General features: G+C 36.7%; 1 protein-coding gene across 4 annotated transcripts in view; it reads right to left on the bottom strand.

Annotated features, from left to right (window-relative positions):
• Positions 1 to 21,656, bottom strand: part of PDS5A (PDS5 cohesin associated factor A) — a 72,321-nt gene that overhangs the window by 35,875 nt on the left and 14,790 nt on the right. For all 4 annotated transcript variants that reach the window (XM_040699017.2, NM_001012580.2, XM_040699018.2 and 1 more), the window contains exons 3-8: positions 7,356 to 7,559; positions 6,977 to 7,063; positions 6,122 to 6,219; positions 5,497 to 5,623; positions 2,408 to 2,488; positions 762 to 902 (exon numbers count right to left, since the gene is read on the bottom strand). In XM_040699017.2, coding sequence (XP_040554951.1) covers positions 762 to 902; positions 2,408 to 2,488; positions 5,497 to 5,623; positions 6,122 to 6,219; positions 6,977 to 7,063; positions 7,356 to 7,559 — 738 coding nt within the window. The remainder of the gene's footprint in view (positions 1 to 761; positions 903 to 2,407; positions 2,489 to 5,496; positions 5,624 to 6,121; positions 6,220 to 6,976; positions 7,064 to 7,355; positions 7,560 to 21,656) is intronic.

Here is a 21,656-nt window from a genome sequence, read left to right as displayed (position 1 = left end):
AATTTCAACAGCAAATGGTCTCATTTTTGTTTTAAAACATACTAAAGACTTCTATGCATGTGAAAAATAATTAGCAACTAAGATTTGCAAAATAGATGTGCACAAATAAAAGACATTAAAATAAAACAATGTAATTTCATTGGTTATCTATTCCTTATTTTTTACTGTCCCTAAACCTTATGTGTGCAAATGTACACACACAATTCTTTCCCCTGTCCGCTTACAGTCTTAGCAGACACAGCTTTCTAATTTAAAAACAAAACAAAAGGATAAATTAACTATCTCTGAAGATTCATTATCTGTCAGCTGAATTATGGCTGATTATTAAGAACATGACAAAATATTTGGAAACAATTCCTCTATTATTAAAACATCATTTCACAAAATGAAATGCTGCAAATCAATATGGAATCTGGCAGCCTTGCATTCCATGAGTTAAGCCAGTCACATCTCAATTACCTCACAAACTTCAAATGAAATCCAAAGATTAAGTACATGCAAATTTCACACTAGATCACATGAATTTATGGCTACAATGATTTTATATTTTGTGTGCAAACATAATATGCATTTGCAAGCACAGAAAGTACACAGTTGTATTTAATGCTTTGGTGCCTTTATTTTAGCAACAAATGTAATATTAAACAAAAATGACTACTAAAATTGCTATCACGCTAATGAACGCTTATTCACCTACAGCACCTCACACTTCAATATCCATTTAAATTTTATTACTTATCCCAAGCTACATTGCAACCTACCTTCAGTTTGAATTCAAGCTGGGGCATGACAGACAGCAGTAAGTGAGGATCTATGGCAAAAAGCTCTTGTATCAAGTCAAATACATGTTCTGATAAGTCACTTACTGAAGACTTTCCCAGTACCAGAACCTGGTTAAAAAACTAGAATGAAAGCATTATTATTTAGCAGACTTCATAGAATCATGGAATCATATAATATTTAAGAGTTGGAAGGGACCTTTAAAGGCCACCTAGTCCAATTCTCTGCGATGAACAGGGACACCTACAGCTCAGTGAGGTTGCTCAGAGCCCCACCTAGCCTGGCTTTGAATGGCTTCCACCACCTCTCTAGGTAACACGTGTCAGTACCTCACCTCCCTCACTGTAAAATACTTTCTCCTTATATCGAACCTAAATCTACCCTATTTAAGTTTGAAACCATTTCCCCTTGTCTTATATCACCACAGTCCCAGCTAATGAGTCTGCTGTCCCCTTCTTTTCTGCTTCCCTTCTCCTTCTTTGGCATAAGCATTATTTAAAAACATATTTTAATGTTAATGTCATTTATATTTTAATTCTATTGGAAGGCACTCAATGCACATTTCATATTACATCGAAGATTTTCACCCTTAAGAGTTTTGGCTCAAACAAATTGAAGACAAAATATCCTTCAAAGAATCATACAACAATTTGGGTGGAAGGGACCATTTTAAAGAATGCCAGATAACTATAATAGGTCTTCTGGAATTTGATGGTATCAAAAAACAAACAAAACAAAAAAACAAACAAACAAAAAGGTAGCCCAAAATATGAATGATTTCTCATGGATTTGCTATGTTTTAACGCGCTTGATATGCTATTAGATTGTATGGATTGATGATAGTACTACTTGAGGAATGGAAAAGCTACAAAGCTATTACACACTTAAGCAAGAACATGAGAATAATATTAACTCAATAGTCACTCTACCTACTATCCTGTTTCCAGTTATGAGCAATTACAAAAGCGTAGACACAAGGGGATCGGGAAGTGGTACTCATTAGTGAGATATCTTCAGCCTTTACATACTTAATCTTTCAAGAATTTACTTAATTCCCTTTTTTACCTATTCTGACTTTTAAGAATACCACAGAACATATTACTGATATTCATCAAAAGGAGAAACAGTAGAAAGAAGCCCTGTAAAGAACTTGTATGTTTTTTTAGTCTTTCTGACTAAAACAAATTTAGGACAGACAAAATCTATGAATGAGCTGTTACTTTGAAGTGCTTCATCCTACACCTAGGCATGAAATGAGGATGCCTGGTTGCTAGATGTAAAAAGCACTAACAATTCCTTCTGTTGCAATAAGATTCTTTGGTGCCAAATAATACTGCAAAGACAGGTCATCTGTTGTCACAGTCTAGATTTATACGATTAAGAATGAGGTAGAAAAAGAATCTACTTCCTCTTCATTTATATGGAACATCTTCCTATTAAAAAAAAAAAAAAAGAAGAAAAACAAACAAGCATGCTAATGATTCCTATCTAGAAAACGGTATTCTTCTAGTTGCTTTTCCAAATGTGACTTTTATAGGCATCATTTTTAAATACATAAAACTCCAATAAATCAAAATATCAACAAGCACACTCGTTAGATACAGTAAACATGAATTAATTTACATACATTGGCAATGCACGGTTCAATGGTCTGGACAGTCCTTTTCAGCAGGACTTTTGCAAGATCAAATGCTTGCTTATTAAGGTTCTGGAAAAAAAAGCAAGGGGGGAGGGGGGGGGGAGAATATAAAATTTTAAAGAAAGACAGACTAATTGAATTAACGTCACATTCCTCCCTCAGCCTTAAAAGACTATGATTTTAAGTAAAATATGTTTTGCCACCCATCTATTTATTTTCAAAGCAAAGTTCAGTTATATTAACTACACCACTGCAGACATAACAAGATCTTATTTATTTATTTTTTATATACAAAGAAATCTAAACCTGCAAAGTCTTCTAGGACGTTATCAGTCTAGTTGTCACCTGTAGCACTGTATTAGTAACTAAAGAATTGTTTTAACACACAATTATTAAGAATTTCAAAGAAACGTTATCTAATTCCATACTTTGGTAAGTACCATGCACCAAACCTGCCACACTGAGGGGTCTGCAATCTTTTCAAGTAAACAGTTGATTGAAACACAACAAATCCACAAATCTAAACATTGTTTTTATTAATCTCAAGAGAGGTAAGGAATGTAAAAGCACACATATAAAAAAATGTGACTGTCCAAATCTGCACAAAATCCATGTATATGCATGATATATATGCAATATATCATCTCACCTACGGATTAATGCAGTGTGGAGAGAAGATGAAGAAAAAAAAGACAGAGAGAAGGGCAAATTAGCTGATAGCCCTGAAAACTGTGAAATACTGCAAATAAAATACAGCTAAAGCATAAGGATGCCCAATTATTAGAAAGATTGTATTTGTCAAGTCCACACTGAGAATGATTCTCTCATGTTCTTTTAGCTGACAAGATGACAAAAATAAAGCTCTCATCAACTGAGATTAAAGGAGAAACAAACGGCCAAAAGGCTCAAACAAATACCTCTTCAGCCAGATTGACATGTACAAATTCTTCACAAATTCTAACTACTATACAGTCTAAAACAAAATTATTTCTCTCCATATCAGACCACCATAAAAATCACATTCATAGGTATGTTTGTATTAAACTGAAGAAATGCCAACTGTATATAAAAGTAAATTTTATTTGGATCTTCAAATAAAATAACTAATCTATCAGGCAGAGCATAAAACCTTGAAGGTCTGGATAGGCCATGTTGTAGAAGATGAAAAAAAAAAAAAAAGACATCTAAAATACATGAAATGTATCCTTTTTAAGGAATAACCTTGTCAAGAGCAGCATGAGGAAATAAACAGATATGTAAATAAATAAATCACTAAACAGACTGAAAGTACTGGTTTTAAAATTAATAAAAACAACTACAGGTTGATGCCACGTCTCCTCTGAGCTGTGATGTTATTATTGTTAAAAGACTGCATTCCATAGGGGAGAGCCTTGTTAGTGCACACAGGAAAAAGAACACTGTATATTAAAGCCACTTTATTGATAATGAAAGCACAAATGAGTATCATTTAGATGTTGAGATACTTCACGTCTATGTATTGTTATACTTCTTTTTAATTGCATTATCCTCTTAAACAATGTAGAAGAGTTTGTTTGTTTGAAAAAGGAATAGAATACATCATCTAAAATACTTATTCCAACTTTGTTACAAAGATGAACTTCCATTAAATGCAATAGTCTAGCCACACTGGTATCCATATAATGTGTAGCAGAGAACAACTAATCAACTGCTTCACAGAGGCATAAAAGTATCATTGTAAGTTCTGTACCAGAAAATAAACTATGTTTTTCATGCAATCAGGGGTGTTTTTGATTTATATTAACTGAGGACAAACAATTAATATAATCCTAGAATTTTGTAGGAGATCTGTGCATGAAAGGAGAACAATTACTACAGTCAAACTCTGCTTGGCAGAGAAAACAAAATAACTTGGTTGTTTGGTCTTTTTGGTTAAGTACCAGGTAAAGCAGCAGCTAAAGTTCTTTTGTTATAGGTAGCAAAGGTTAAGACAGACAAAATTGCTGAGAAAAGCATGAAACTGGACTCTGAGTACAGCGTATTACTTTGTCAGTCACAACGGCCAAGAGCCAGTGAGGCCTGGCAATCTGTGATACAAAAGATACTAGAAGATATTAAATAAGTTACACATCCCAGTGTTTACTTGGATTTTGCCTTCCTTTTATCAGTTTTTACAATTTCTCTCAATAGCCAAAATTATATTAAAATAGTACGGATGCTAAAGAATTATATTCATTTTTGCTTTGCTTGCATGAAGCAGTTACAACACATTGTTTAGTTGCACAGTCTACCAGGTCTTTGAGTCCAAAGAGCAAGGCATCACCAGGCACTTGCCATAGACACATACACTTCAGTACACTTCTGATCTGTACTGCCTCTAATTGATTACAAACAACTCAGAAAGATCTGTGTATTTTAAAATAACCCTTCTATAGTTAAGAGGCCTCTCCTGCCATTAGGGATTCTTATAATACATCATCTCATTGCTGTCAATAGACAGAAGCTGATACTATGACACTGCATCTCATAGCTCCACGTACAACTTGTCATAGAAGAGGAGGGTCACTTACAGCTAAAGGGATGTGGAACTCTACGAAAGTTGAAAACGTTATGGATTTCATAGAAGAGTACAGAGAACTAAAAGCAACTTGCTGAACTAGAAAACTAATATGCTTTAGGTAAGAATAGGATTTATTAAGACAAACGCTTAACACGGAAAAGAAGCAGGAAAAAAACAGCAGGGAGATGGAAGAGAATCTGACTGACAAGTAGAGGCAAGAAGCAAATCTCCACAGAAGCCTGGGGAAATATACATTTATATTTTGGAAACATATATTTTTTGGAAGTAAAAATCTTTTCATATTAGAATATTAAATGTGCCTTGTTCCTGTTTAAGTACAGTATTTGTTAATGATGAATAATCCAGACACAGCTAAGAAACAGGACCAAACAAATCCTAATGGCAATTTTCAGTCCACTGTTACAAGGCTTGAAAAACTACAACAGTCATGGGTAACCTAAAGCGTGCAGAGATATAAGCAAGCTAAAGGCAGTTAAAATTGTTATAATGACGCATTGCTATATTTTACTTTGCAGACCTTGTGTGCAGGAATGAGGTTAATCAAAATGGAGTCCAGCAGCTCCTGAGTTACTCCATCGCCTTCCATGATGATAGAACTCATCAAATCCAGCATATGCATTTGTACCTTCTGGTTGTGGCTATTACTAAGAAGATAAAAGCATATTATCAAGTCAAACTTTTCAGACACAGACAAATACTAATAGCACTTCAAGACACAATGGATTAATACTAAACAGTGTTCAGCTCTTGCATTTTCAAAATAGTTATGCTGATATTTTCAACATTTGACTTCCCTCTGTTCTAGAAAAATTCAAAAATCTAGAATGCTCTAGCTTTGCTTTAAGAAGGGAAACAAACGAGAAGCAAACATCCAACCACAGAAATAAAAATGCACATAAGTCAGAATGAAGTATACCATTGCAACATAGAAATTTTAAGTCAGAAATGTCTGCTTTTAGAAACACACCTCTCTATATTGCCAGTAATTTGTACTCATTTGCTTTCCTATTATCTCCTCGTTTGGAGGAAGGGGGGCTTATTCTGTTCGGATCTATTCATTTGTAGGCTATGTAAGGATTCAGTCTATCCCCAAATCTGATGATATTTTGACAGTTTAATATAATTGAAGTGATTCAACTTACTTGATAACTGAAAAAAGAGTCCTAAAAAGCTGAATAAAAATTTCATTGCAATCTTCCAACTCAAAGCAGATGTTGTAAGATTTAACCCAAGCTAAATTCTAAAACAAAAATAGGATATTCAGGATATTAAAACTTTGCAAATCACTTAAGTATAATCACGTTAGTTAATTTTTCTTCTATTCAGATAAAAATATTATACAATAAAAAACCCTTTGGAGAAAGAGACTGGATATTTGCTTTGCATATATACAGCTCTTAACACAAAGGGGCTTTGCAGTATACATCCACAAGAAAAATTAGAGAATAATCTGATTTCTTAGTTACAAAAGCAGATTGACAGAAACTGTTAACATAATAAGGTTATATCTAGACTTATTTTGGATTCATGGTATGAAACAATGCTGGTTTTTTTTTTTAATTAATAAAATATTTTAAAATTAAACACTTTCTAAATGCACACTGATAAAATCCCAACATATCTTGTCCCACCGTCAATATAAGATATTTGCATTTTAAACAGCATTTCATTTTGTCTCTTTACAAGGGAATAAAACCTTAAGGGTACATAATACAAAAAAAAAAAAAAAAAAAAAAAGGACTAAAATTGTAAGATAAAGGCTAAACATTGATAAACACCAATCATTTTAACACAACCTCAACTAGAGGCAGCATGAACTTATTAAAAACCTATGAACTTTTAACTGCTAAAAGAAGCAATTTATTGAACATTACTTTGTCTGCTATCATTTACACTATAAACACCCGTGAATGTGGCACATCAGAGGTAAGATCAATTACATTTCTTACAATCACAGAGAAAGTAGCATCTACTGAAAGTTTCAATTATTACGTTACCTCTAACAAGTAAAAGTATCTGTTAAACTGAGGGCTCTTTGTGTCCTCCAAGCCTTTTAATTGTCTTGTAATAAACAAGAATATGTCCTGTCAGAACACAAGAAGGCATTCACGAGTTAGATTCTACAGAGAATAAAAATACAACCTGTTAGTACTGAAATCTACTCCCTTTTACAGTCTCATGATATAAAATATTTTAGGCACTGACAAATCTATCAACAATGCATTTCAGGCCCTTAAAACACTCCACTGACTCACAGGACCAAAACAAGATCTCTTTAATAAAATTGGGTATCAGTATAAATGCATTTAAAAAAAGAAATCTGAACAATTTTTATTCGAAACAGGAGAACGAGGCAGGGAAAAAGCCATTATTTACCTTAAGTTTGTCATGGGAAGTATATGGAGCTTCAGGAGCATAGATACGAAAGATATCAGCCAAGCAACATGCTACAAGGAGGCGCACATCTTTATTGGGATTCCTGAGGAAGAATTCAGATGCAAGGTGCAAGGCTAATGGGAGATACTGCTGTTTCTCGTCTTCTGAGTCCTGGTCCATATCCATGAACGTTTTTACCACCATCTGGAAAATACAGGAAAAAAAAAAAAAACAACTCATTTGAGTGCTTTCAGCTTTTATTCATAGAATCACCAAGGTTAGAAAAGACCTCCAAGGTCATCCAGTTCAACTGTTCACTCATCACCACCATTTCCCCATTAACCACATCCCATAGTACCATATCTAAGTGTTTCTTGAACGCCTCCAGGGATGGTGACTCAGCCATCTCCCTGGGCAGCCCATTCCTGCACCTCACCACTCTCTCAGCGAACAAATTTTTCCTAATATCCAATTTGACCTTCCCCTGGCACAATTTGAGGCCATTCCCTCCACTCTTATCACTAGTAATGCAGGAAAAGAGGCCAATCCCCACCCCAACACTGCCTCTGTTCAGGTAGTTGTAGAGAGCAACTAGGTCTCATTCCTAATACTTTCTAAAAAGATGAAACAATATCAACACATTTTAGACTACTGAGTTGCAGTAATGCAACTTTTTGTTTGGACAAACATCAGTAAGAGAAAAGCATTATTTTGATGCTTAAATGCTTACTGAATGTGAACTCAATGTTTTACACTAAGACACTGAAAAACACTTTGCAGCTCTTCTCATTTTGCCAATATGAACCTGAGGTGCAGCACAAAATGCTACATATTGATGAGCTTGGAGCCCTAAATCATTTCAGTGTGATGAGTTGCCTCAGTAGGAGTAGCTGAAAGTCATCTCAGCCAGCTGGCCTAAAACATGGGCCACAGGATAGTGCAGTTGCACAATCAGCCATACCAGCCTACAAGTAGGCAGTCTTACACTGGCTGTATCAAGGCACAGAGCCCAAGAGCTACTTTACATGCACACAATCCTTTTATCTGTATTAGATGAACTAGATACCAGATAAGCATTTCATCCCTCATGTAAAATGTCTAACTCCGTAGATCTACTCTCTCTGCATACTCAAAACTGCACCTATATTCTTATATATATGTATACATAAAATGAAAAAACTGTATGTTTTTTCCTTGTTTTCTCTAGCACAGTAAGGAACTACTAGTTCCCATGAAATGCCATCAGAATTATTTTTAAATGTTTCATTTCATTGAGATTTTATTATGTCAACATAGTCAGTTGGCAAAACTGAAAGTGAGAATTTAGTTTGAAAAAATAAAAATGCCACAGGTTTAACTTTTGAAATAGGCACATTAAAAGACAAAAAGACAGCCTCCAGGATACATCACAGAACTGCAGACAATGTTCCACACGTAAATATGTTATTATGACCTGAGTTAAATCAATGTGAGTGTCCTATCTTTCCACGTACTAGTACTCTTACAGTGAAAATTGTGAAGGAGTGCCATAGGAGTTTGAATACCCAATACACACCCAGTAGACATGTAGAAGAGAGATCAGAAAACAGAATGAATGGTAAGTTGATGGGTCAAGTCTAGCCCGTAGAATATTAACAGTAAAACACAAGAGAAGACTGAATTCACAAAGCTAATAAACACATCTCTTATGCTTGCCACAATTCTTTTGTTACTATGTCATTCAAATGATAATAAGGTTGTTTCTCCTTTAGTAAGAATGCCACACTTCCAACACAAAAACAGCATCTTTCAACTTTACTCCCTTGCTGCATTCTGGAACTCAGTTTTAAATACAGTAGATCTTATCAATCAGATGCTTAATTGTAACCTTTCCTGCTTTGTTACTTGAAACTCTTCAGTTTCTATAAATGTACATCATCATTCTCCCGTGATCTAACATCTAGCAAGACCCAAAATCAAGGTGGGTGGGAACAAAAACCAACCAGAGCAAAACAGAACCTGAAAGCTACTGCCCACAAAAATCCCAATTCTACTTACATCAGCCTGTTTCCCTGAGATCATTCTTAAGCTATACTTAGAAGCATCAGCTGAAAGGACAAAAATGCAACTCCAACAGAACTCTGCTTTACTTCTTTCTGCTGACAGCACAGGTCTCTCTGTTACAGTGTCACAGATCACCTGTCCTTCCTAGATCCTCCAGTTTAAAAATTAAAAACAAACAAAAACAACTGAAAACCTAGACTTCACAGTCTACCAGATTCTTTCTGCATGAGAAGTGAACACCTGTCTGTCTGCTGGTGGCAGGACAGGGAATACTCTGAATTACACACAGGAAAAATGTAACAGTAACAGTTGTTAAGTATTGACTCAGATAAGGGTATTATTGAAGGCTTTAAGAACAGGGTAGAAAGGACTGAAACACCTGTGGGTTTGGAGGTCAAAGATAAACTGTATCCCTGCCACATAAACTTCTCCCACTAAGAATCCTTCCAGCTTGGATTACCTATATAAGCAATCTTTTGATCTCTCTCTCAAGTCCTATCTCCTCTGTGCCTGTAGGTATCATAAGCTTCACAAACAGAATACCCTTTTGGGCTCAAATCACTCTTGGGGTTCTCTTATTCATATGACAAGATACAGAAGTCTTGCCTAAATGCCTTTTCTGAGATGTCAACACCAGGCAAGGCAAGGCAGTGCAGCGCAGCAAGAACTTGCACAACGTTCTCACTTGGTACCAAAGTGTTAAGATATTCTGGGATTAAAATAATGGAACTGTGTCTTCAGCACTGTTACCTGTTTGAAAACGAACAGTTTGTGGATCTTCCTACGGTTCTCTTGTATTCAGAAGGCGTTGTCAGCAAATATCCATAAGCCTCATTCTATTTCCCTGCAAAGAGCTCCTGGATACTTCTTTTCTATTACAAACAACACTGGGGTAGTAATTGGGCCATTGGCAAGTTGCAACTGTTATTTAGTGCACAGATCTATGTTTTCTCCTTTGTTTCTTTTTACTGGTATATCTGCCTGTATTTGTGTATTGTCTTTTGTTTTATTAGAAAGTCTTTGGTGTGTGACCTTCTGTTGATAGCATGCACAACACCCAAACAGAATAATGCCCTGGTCTTTACCTGGAATCCTAGATACCAATGAACACATGTAACTAACTGTATCTATAATCATAGGAGTACTCTCTAAAGCCAAGCAACTACTGGCATTGGTTAAGGCATTACACATTAGAACAACTTCCAAACACCTGCTCATCTACATAAGAGATTCACTGTTGGAACAGAAGAGAAAAAACAGCCCAGACATTAAGTACAATATATGCTTGGCTCTTAACACTTGCGAGAAAGCCAAGAACTCAGTCAAAACTTCATCAGTTACAAGGCTGGTACTCTTGCCCTCTAGCACAACTGAAAAATCAGTTATCTAACCATAATCAAGAAGGCAACCTAAGCCTTTAGAAGTACAAAATACGGCATATTTGATTAAATCGTTTCTTTATTAATAGAACGGTATATAGCGGCCTCGTTTGCAACACGCTCCTGCCTTTCCGTAGCTGTCTGTTCTCCTATTTTCTCACAAGCTCTCTAAGATGGAACTACATTCCCTTCCCCAACGTTTATACAACTATAATGCAAAGTCTTGGTCTTTGAATGAGTCACAAATACTCTCCAAACAATAAAAAGCAAAATGACAACATACATTAAGTTCCCTTCAGTGTTAAGCTCTGACAGGAAAAAAGAAAGGTAGTTACTTATAGCTAGTGGTGCTCCCCAGTGGTTAGTACAGGGCCAGTCTTATTCAACATCTTCATCATTGATCTGGATGAAGAGATAGAATGCACACTCAAGTTTGCTGATGATTCATTTAAAGCTGGGAGGAGCAGCTGTCAGAGCAGAAGGCCGTGCTGCCCATCAGTGAGACCTGGACAGCCCAGAGAGTTGGGCAGAGAGAAACCTTATGAGGTTCAACAAAAATAACGGTGGAGTCCTACACGTGGGGAGAAAGAGCTGCTACATCTCGTTTCTTCGGAGTGAAATAAGAAAATAAATGAACAACTGTAGCATGCAGTTTCACAGTGCTCAATAAACATTGGCAATGTATTAGGAAGTTCTGATAATATCTTATGAAGGTTGTTCGTTCATCTTGCAATTATTTTCCCAGTTACAAGACTTGTAGCCATACTACAGTAATATGATAGCAATACTGCTGCGGTACCAGTAACAACTGTGGTAGCTAGAAAATGGATGTACTGGAACAATGTGCCTATAAAACTGAAAACCTGGGATTACTGTCACACTAAGCCAGTTTTTATTCCAGGAGAAAAACAATTAAGCCGTAGCAGGAATTCACTACTTTTTCAAATAGCAGTACTGGTGGTTAAGTGACGTCCAGCCATACAGCAGAACCAACCCCAGCTAGGGCAGCAATTCCCATTGATGTAAAAACCTAACAGACTTAGTAGTTTCCACCACAGACAATTGTCCCCAGTGCAAAAATCAGAAGACAAAACAGCAGTATTTGAATATATTAATGTAACATCATCCACTCTTTTCTGAACAATTAAGCACCCAATTTCCACACTAATTGGTAGCAAAGATAAACAAAATACAGCTGTTCACATTTAAGATTAAATTCATTCTATGCTGCTTTGATTAAACACGTCTCCACTAAGTAAGCTATCACATACTGGCACTTCACAAAGTGTTAAAGCTAACCTGGAAATTTTCATTATTGCTATTTTTACCATAGTACCTTAAAATTCTGATTATCACACTAAGATTCCACCCTCCCAGGCTCTTCAAGCATAGCTAGAGCATTTCATTTCCATAACATAAGAGACAGTACAGAAATGCCAAGTATTTCATTCCAGGTAATGAGAACTCTGCTAAGTCACTCTACACAATATGAACACACTGAAAATTGAAGAATTTCAGACTTTCTGGGAGGTGCTTAACTGAATACATAAAAACACGTACTATGCAAAGCCAATTGCTCTGGGCTATCCCTTACACTTGCTGGAGAGACAAGAACAGATACTGACCAAATTCAGGCACAGATGTCTGATGACATCTACAGACCTCAGCTCGCTTTTCTCCTGGAAGTGCCGAATTCTTTCTAAAAGTCTAGCTCTCTCTTCAAGAGTTTGGTTGGCATAAGGAAAAAAGCCAAGAGAAAGTCTGATATCAAAGTCCACCCAAATACCGAAATGTTCAGTTTTGTCATTGAAGAGTTTTTATTTTTTTCCTTTCCTTAGATGTTTTAAACAATTTTACATATTGCCTTTGCCATTACCTATTAATAGTAAGCGATGACCTCTGATTAAGACCATTAGTAAAATCTACAGACATGTTTATCTAGGAAAAATATTTCTCAACAGTTGCAGAAGTAATGATGTAGACTTGAGACGAGAGATCTTGGTCTATCTCAGTTACAGCCTTATCTATCAGGTGGAACTACCAGAAAATATGGAAACAGGGCAATTACTGCATGGACAGCAGTAAGACTAAAAGATCTCTAAACATTCAAATCAGGAGGACCAGATGATTTCTATTTCAGAATTCATAGATATCCCACATTGCAATCACATAATTAGAAACAGGTTTTCTTTGCTTTCCTTTAAAATACATCAAACAAGGATACCACGTGGTCAGAAAACAGCAAATGTTACCCTAATTATCAGGAAAGGTGATTCAGCAACACAACCCACAGGCTGACATCAAAAGAATTTCATAATACAAACCTATTGGAAAGACTAAATCGACAAAGGAGTTGAGAAAAACAGGGTAACGCATGAAAAGGGATTTACAAAATTACTTTGCTAACCTAATAAACTTCCTTTGTTAAATCCATCAACTTCCCAAATAAGAGAGACCATGACAAGCAATCTGAGTGTCAAGGAGAGCATCACACCGAGCCATGCTGAAATAAGTTGGAGGAGATGGAGTTTAGTTCAGTACTGTCACTCCTCCTTAGACATTTTTTTAAGTGTCAACTTGAAAGCACGTAGAGGACCTGAGTGACTTTATTAGCTGAGAATGGCATTATAATTGACCCTGTTTGCTGTTCCCATAAACAACTTCGGCATAAGAAGTAGGAGTAACAACAACTGACAGCACACGACCAGCAGCACAGGACAGGATATTGCATGAAAAGAAACGAAATAGCAAGAATTAATCTACTAATAGTAAATAGGCATGTCTCTAGTGTTTAAAACCAGCAAATCATGCTACTAAGAGCTCATCAGCTGGAAACAACAGAAGAAGACGGGCATTTATTAAGCAACTGTGAAGAGATTATGAGCCAATAACAGGCTGTGTGCAGGAAAACAATGAAAATGCAATTGCAGGATGTGACAGAAGAGGTATTTTCAGGCAAGGCAAGGAAAAAAAAAACAATCCTACCCATGAAATGCTAAAAATACTAAATGCTAATTTGAAACACACCTCTCCAGTCTGATTGGCCTTACTGATGAAAAACAACAACACAGAAAACAACAATTCAATTTGGGAAAGGTACGGAACATGGCTGCAAAAGGAGTCTAAAAAGCCTTTTTGTACAAGGGGACCACACAACTAAAAGACTGTGACCTGTTTAGTTTACCAAAACAACCACCAAAACTGAAGTATTTAATACACTTCAAAGACAAGAGTGCTATTATGCTAAGGAAAAAGACTAATTTAATTGCCTTTTTAATAGCCCTAGCTTGACAGAAATAGATACACAAATTAAGCAAGGGACATATGTGGATCGTAGAGAAAAATGAACTAGAAAGGATGTATTTCTGTGAAGGTTTGCTGTTGTCATTAGTAACATTAAAAGCAGTGCCCCCTTTCTGGTACCATTAGTAACCCATGAAGAAGAAACTTCTTGCCTGATTTCCACTCCATAATCTGCACTCTTTGACATTACCCTTACGCAGCTCTAAATAACTCAGAAACAGAAAGGAAAAAAGAAATGCACAAAATATTACACAAAGCACACTGAGGCAAAGACTATTTGCCTCCTTCTTCATACCCTGCTCCCCAGTCTACAATGACAAAGGTTTCCAGCTAAGAGATGTAAAGCAATGGCAGCCTGCACTGCCATGATCCTGTGATCAGACAAATTGCTTCAGCAGCCGTCCTTCCCCTGGGGACAGAGGGCATCTCTGTGGAGCTTTGGCAAATTGCCAGATCACAAGCAAAGTAGTCTTATAATTTACCACTATCTTCACATTCATAAAACAGCAGTCTCTGTATTAGATTTGCTTGATGTAAGGAAAATAAGGAGAATATTTTCTAAAAGCCCAGAAACTAATCTGACCTAAGAAAAAGCAAAGACATTGACTACTACTTATAGAAAAGCAGTTCTACATACTTATAGAAAAGCAGTTCTACTACTACTACATTGAGCAGTTCATTTATTCGAAGCAACTTTCTTGATACTTAAAGATTTTATAGTAACTACATAGCAATTATAAACATCAGACACATACCACATCATAATCAAATCAAACCAGCAAATACTGTTACAAAATTGGGAGAGGCAGCACAATTACCTGTGGGCTATATTTCCATAATTAAAAATATAGCAGCATTTAAGTTCTGCTGTAAATGTAGAAGATTGCCCATGTCACACAAATGCTAAAGGTGGGGTGAGGATGCAGACAAATAAAATATGAGGAAAAAAAATAATCACATGCCTTGATCCGACATGTATTTCGCATCATAACTTGTTATTTAAATAGTGGTAGAATCCAATATCATTATTATACAGTCTCAGTTCCTTCACTATAATACATAATGTTTATTTTTTCCTCCGAGACAAATGCTACTTTACAACCAGGTCTATTTCCTTTTTTTCCTTAAGCAGGAGCCACTATCCCTCATGTAAGAACGCCCTGTAAACTCATTTATATTGACTATTGTACAATACCTTTATCCTTTATCCTTTTCATCTCTCACCTGCTTTGAAAGAGACTACTTCAAACTGTTAAAGAGCTCCATCCAAACAGATCATGCTTCTGTTTGTTCTGAAGATACTAAAATTTGTTGGTTAGGAGAAAGTAGATTATAAGCAGCGTTAACAGACAGGAATTTGAGAGAGCTTCCCTTGTAACTGACTGACCAGAGGCAAAAATAATCTTGGAGCTGCTCTTACCTTCAGCAACCAGTGACTGGCTCTGCTGATTTGAACTCAGTCAAGAGCTGGTACTAAGTGAAGAACACAGTACCCAGCACAGCTTTTACTGACACCCTACTTCACTGAAGTTCTGTACATAGTGACAGGGTATGAAATACCACAGCAAGATGAAGCACAGACAGAATTTCAGACCTGTGTGCCAAGCAGGAATCATAGCATTGCGCAGCTTAAACCCCTCTGCTGGTACTTACAGGTTTGATTCCATGTGACACAGAGACCCAGTGTAACTGCTCGCTGCCACCACCTGCCTCTCCCTCCCACATTACTCACCCTGTCCTGCCTCTGGCCATGCAGTGCCACCACATATTTTGCACTGGCCCCAACATCTGCTGGGTAACCGTGAGTTGATGTGAAATGCAGAAAACCTCCTCAGAGAATATCCCGGATGGTTTTCTGACAGGCATAGATAGGCCAGCAGATGGGAAAAGACAATTCAATGGCCAAGACCAAGGAGTGAAGAATTTATCCTTCTGGTAGATAAACCAAGCTCTTCACTTATCCATAATGCAGCCTCTTAACAGTGACAAGCACACGAGGCCTGGAATTGGCAGCTGTATTCAAATCCTACTGGTCTCCCCTAAACACATCTTTAGCTCTGTTCATTAGAAACCAACATAAGTATAAGCTGTGATCACTGATAATTTTGAATTCTTTGTCTCAGAAACATTCTGGTCCAGGAAATTCCAAACCTTGTATCCAATACATCAATCCAATTATTCATTTTGAATCTAATAATATATTTCCTGGTTTTGTCTCACGATCTGAGACAGCAGAACTCAACCTATCCATTTACATCTCTACATCATCACTTTTATTGTGTTTTCACCATCTCTGTTATTCTCATCTCTTCCTCCAAAGGGTCACCAGAAGCGCAGTGTCACAGTGCATATTCACACAGTTTTCAAACCAGCACAGATGCCTCATTTCTAGAAAGGAAGCGTAATATCCATGGCTGTTTGCAATCCTGCTCATAACACAACTTTATGGTCTATTTACTTTTCTAGACAGAAGTTGCTCAGTGAAAGGTTTCACTATATGGTCTATACTGATGCACTGCTATTCCCAGACTTAGTCCTCTAAAACACAAATTCACCAAAAACTTGTTTTCTCTTCATATTTCTTACCTTTTTATTAAGTCTAAGATCTTCTACTGGATTCACCTCATTCACCTTAAAATATGTGACTGACTAGGAATACTGTGAAATCCTCACAGAATCCTATGAATCCAACCAAACCAGTTCACCTCATCATGCTTTCTATTCCCCAAATGGCTAAAAAAAACCCAAAACTTATCAAGCATGCTACATATTTTTAGTTCATTCTACGCTCTGTCATTAATAAAAAAATATTTCCTTAAAACTACTTCTTGTTTGTAGTCAGTTTTTGATGCCTGGCCACTCAATCCAAGATCTTTTAAAGCAGTTCATTACAAAAAGCATTGAGAAATACTGTTTGTTTGTCCACCATACCCAAATTCTTCCAAGTATTTTGTTATCCTGGTTTTAAAACTGTGTTGCCCAATCTGCTATGATACAAGCTATAATTCTCCAGATCAAATCACAAGCTTTAAATGGGTGTATACTTCTTCTCAAACAATGAGAGGGAAGTGACAGTGGACATATTAATCAACACAGTTCGTACTTACGCTGCATACCACCTTGGAGACATCTATGATTAGAGTGTGGTGCCACAGCACCAATATTAATTCTGTTAAGCAATTCAATCTGCAGTGGTATCTAGTCTTTATTACTAGAAAGGTTTGGAATAGGATTCTTTTCAGCTTTCCTCTCCAAAGTCTAATAACTGTTAAAGTACTCCAAAGAAGGTTAACATTTCATAAATTAAAACACTGAAAATCTTCCGCTTTCTCAGAAACTTCACTCCTACATTTACAAATACATAACAGAAAAGTATTTGCAGAGGGACTAAAAAGACTATTCTTTAAATATTATGATTATAATTCAAGACACAATCAGAAGCGTTTCATTAAACCTTTTCCCCTCGGTACACTAGCAAGTGCTATGCATGGTTGGGGTAAGACCAAAAAAATTCTTAAAAGTGTATTCCCTATGGTGAAGGAGTCTATTTCCATGTGAAGTTTCCCAAGAACTTCTATAATAACCTCCAGATGTGAAAGTGAGGATTCTTTATAACCAACTCATTGCGGTGTGATAATTCATTTCCTCCTCCAGAGGACAGGAGGTGGTGCTGGACAAGAAAGTATTTTCATTTTTACTGTGAACTGAGCACAAAGCTTCATTTTGCAGTAAATATTTAGTCTCAATTCTCACAACAAAAATCAAGCCTTAGACTTGTACTTAAAAACACAACTAGAAGACTATACTTACAGTACTAACAATATTTCAAAGAACAGATCCATGGTTATTACTGCATAAAGTGCAGTTGCGTTCCATGGTACATCATACAGCACTCCTGACTCAATCATCCACAAAGAAGATCTAAAAGGCACGGCATGCCTGTGCCTGCTTATGCTCCTACACAACCAATAAATGAGACAAACAAACAAACCCATTATTTTCTAAGAATATACAGTTTGTGTTTTTCAGCAATCTTGTAGATTATGGTGAACTGAAAAGCTAACTACATCTACTGAAGCAGAAAAATTAGGCAAAATATTTATAATCTTGATCTTCAGCTGCAACGGCAATAGAAGAAATTAGAAGTTATTTAGCAGAACCTGTTCAATGACTGGCAATTACACATAGTACCACCACGTACAGTAGCACATGAATGCATCAACGTCAACAAGAAAATATTCTTCAGCTGCGGCATTCCTTTTCTGGTTTCATTAAGAAGCAGACTGCACTTAGCCTGAATGAGCTGTAGGAGGCAATGATGCGGTGTCCCAATGTGAACTTGTGCCTGGTGATAAAGCTGTGCCAAAGAATCTTGTCTATGTGCCTGTTACCTACTGGAGTCTTAATAGAAGGCTCTCATTAATGGAGGTTGTCTAGAACACAGATGGTGGGTTTCCATTTCCATGTGAAAGACTGGATAAAAATGAGAATTGCTAAATAGTAAAAACAAACAAAGCAACCCACTACAAAACAACAAAACATTATTTCACAATCCAAATTGATACTACATACCAGAAACAACAGCAAACCCTAACTGATGGTGCTTTAACCGGAACCTGCTCCACAGAACTCACTGCCTACAATGAACACCCCCACCCAGCCCACTGCCACCGAGATGAGCGCACAACTGGTGGGTCTATCAGCTACTGCATGCATCAAACTGGACATGATTCTGCAAAGATATTCTATTCATATCAATACAAATTCCCCAGCAAAGAATCATTTTATCAGAAAATTCTGCTACCCTTTTTACCCTTCGCTACCTATTAGGTACATTAATAGCAAACAAACAAACAAACAAATAAATAAAAATCCCCTTTATTGGCCACCAAGTTCAAAATGGGGCACTTTGTCCCTCTAGGATGGGCTGAAGACAAAATGCAGGCATTTGCTGACTGCTTATGTGCTCACTTTGTTTTTTGGTAGCATCACTAAGAGAACTGAGTTGCTGGGAACTCTGGGGAAGAAAAAAAGCTTCAAGAATTGGGTACTAAAACACAACTGCAGCGGTGTGCTGGCTGCAAGTCCTATTCATTTCTTTAGGAACGATGGGGGGGGAAAAAGTGTAATTGCTGTATGGAAAGTACGGTACTTGTAGAATTTATTACATAAATATAAATTATTTTACTTTGATATGGTGACAAATATCCCCAATAATAAACACTGATTTCTGATTCATATTAAAAGGGATAAAAAATATTTTAAGGAAGCTTTCCCCTCTCAAAATTTTCTACCAAAAATATATAAAATGGATGGGTGGGACATCGAAAGAATTAACACTGCTGATATAAAAATATAAAAGTCAAGCCCATAGTGCTCAGAAACAGAATGATTTGAAAGATGGAATGAAGTTTCTAAGAAATAAGCCTGGTAAAAGATGATGACATACCTATGTACCTTAGTACTATGCTGGTAGAAAAATGCAGTATGAAAAGCCTACAATAAATTCAACTGTTATATCATATTGCCATCATAACTGCCTTAAAAAGGAAAATGTAGGAGACAGAGAAAGGGATAGAAAAGAGGAGGAAAAGAAAACCCAAACCAGTCTTACACATTCCTGTCTCTGTCTCAAATTTGTTTTTATTTCCTAGAATTTTACATCTATATCCTATCACCAGTCCCAAGACTGGATTTTCACTTGGTTTGAATTGCTGAACACGTTAATTACACTTTCAAACCAAGCAGCTACCTTGAAACAACTTAAAGTTGCCTCCTCCTCCCTGATCCACAGTAAATATTCTTTTCCCAAAAACATGAGGTTTTGGGGCACCTAATTTAATAAATAAATAAAGGACTGTTTTAACAGACTTCTACTGTACCTTCCTGCACGGGCAGTGTTGTACATTACCTCCCAAAACTGTTGTGTTTCAGTTCATCTTCTGCAGTTATTTTAATTTCAGGCTAATGAAGTCTTATCCGGGAACTTTTCCTCCTGTTTTGAGAACTTCAAGTAACTCATTTCTTTTCCACAAAGAGTTCTGCAACTGTTGCTTATCAGTTCTGTCAGATTTTTGCCTTGTGGCTAGTTAGAATATGCCAGCAACTGCCATACCTGTCCCTCAGCATTCCTCATATGCAATTGCAGCTTTATTGCTGCTGATTTTGCCAAGATAAGTAGTGGTCAATATATCAGAAACAAAACAGTATTGCAAGGATTCATTTCTGCTGAAAGATTTCAACACGCTTCTTTAGAAGTGCTTCGCCTTCTAAGTTACAGTAGAGAGCCTTCTCATGTTATGATTTTCTTAGTGAAATAGTGAAGATCACTCACGTCCCAAAAAGTCAGAGATTGCAACAATTTTCCTTCTTTCCTAAATACAGACTTCAGATGAAGACACCACCAGGCACTCCCCATTAGCCAGACCCCACAGACCATTCTTACTGAATCTGCCTGCATCACTGGCATTAGGCAACGCTTCCCCATTTTTAACCTCTGCATCCACTTCTGCTTTCTTTCAATGCTCTCCAACTACTGTTACTATTTCATTCTCTAAGCAAAGATACTTTCTCTATAAATACACTATACAAGAAAGAACTCAAGACAGGCAAACTTCCCGAAGTTACAAAGGCTGAAAGGTCACTGTGTAGAACTTGTGACATTTTCTTACTTAAAAAGAAAACCACAGACTATTTAGAAATGTTCAGTGACATAATTATTCATTTTGAATTTAGATTAAAACAAGATTTATCCAAAAGATGTTGCTGAAATCAGCAATTTGCAAGTGCTAAATATCATTTAAGCGGCTGCCAGCAATGTTCTCATAAAGAATGTCTGAAATAGGAACCAAGAACAATTTTGAAAGGTGCACCACCACACTTAATGAAAACAAAAATAAAATTAAAAGACTTAAGGTGGAATAGTTCTGCCTTTTTCCAACCACTCATATATGTTACATTTACCCAGAAAATCTTCTATCCAACAGAAAATTAGAGATGTTTCAACCCTAAAAGTACAAAACAACATAAGACTCAATTCATTTTTTGATGTCATGCCACTCTTCATGTTTGCCTTTTGCTTGTTTAAAATATTTAACACTGTCTTTAAACAACCTTAGAAATCAAAAATACGTTTTTAATAAGTTTTACAGCTTTTATGAGTCCATTGCACAGGTCTGTCACCCATGTCTTCAGACAGTGACAACAGTGAAGCAACGCATGCAACTTTTGCCTTCACTTGGAACAGCAGAATGATGAAGCTGATTCCCTTTGTATGCTCAGACACCTGAAACAGTATTGGCCCGTGCCCCAGGTGTGAACACAAACCTGGTGCCCACAGGCAGAGGATTTGGTCATCTCACAAATGCCTGCATCTGTGACAAAGAGACAGGGCCAGTGACTTAGGAAATCTGAGAAGCTTACAAGCCTCAGCATACAGAAGCTGCCCAGAAAACATGAGAAAGTGCACACTTCATCAAGTGCGCTGGCTTCCAGTGGCCTGAAGCAAAGAGCAAAAACAAGGCCTCATTGTTAAAAAATGATCTTTGTTTTGCTTTCTTTCCTCAAAAAGTGAGCA

The sequence above is a fragment of the Gallus gallus genome, chromosome 4, assembly GCF_016699485.2.
Source record: "Gallus gallus isolate bGalGal1 chromosome 4, bGalGal1.mat.broiler.GRCg7b, whole genome shotgun sequence".
In the NCBI taxonomy this organism is placed as follows: Eukaryota; Metazoa; Chordata; class Aves; order Galliformes; family Phasianidae; genus Gallus; species Gallus gallus.
The sequence above is the reverse complement of the archived record's forward strand: the minus strand, read 5'-3'. Positions and strand labels throughout refer to the sequence as shown.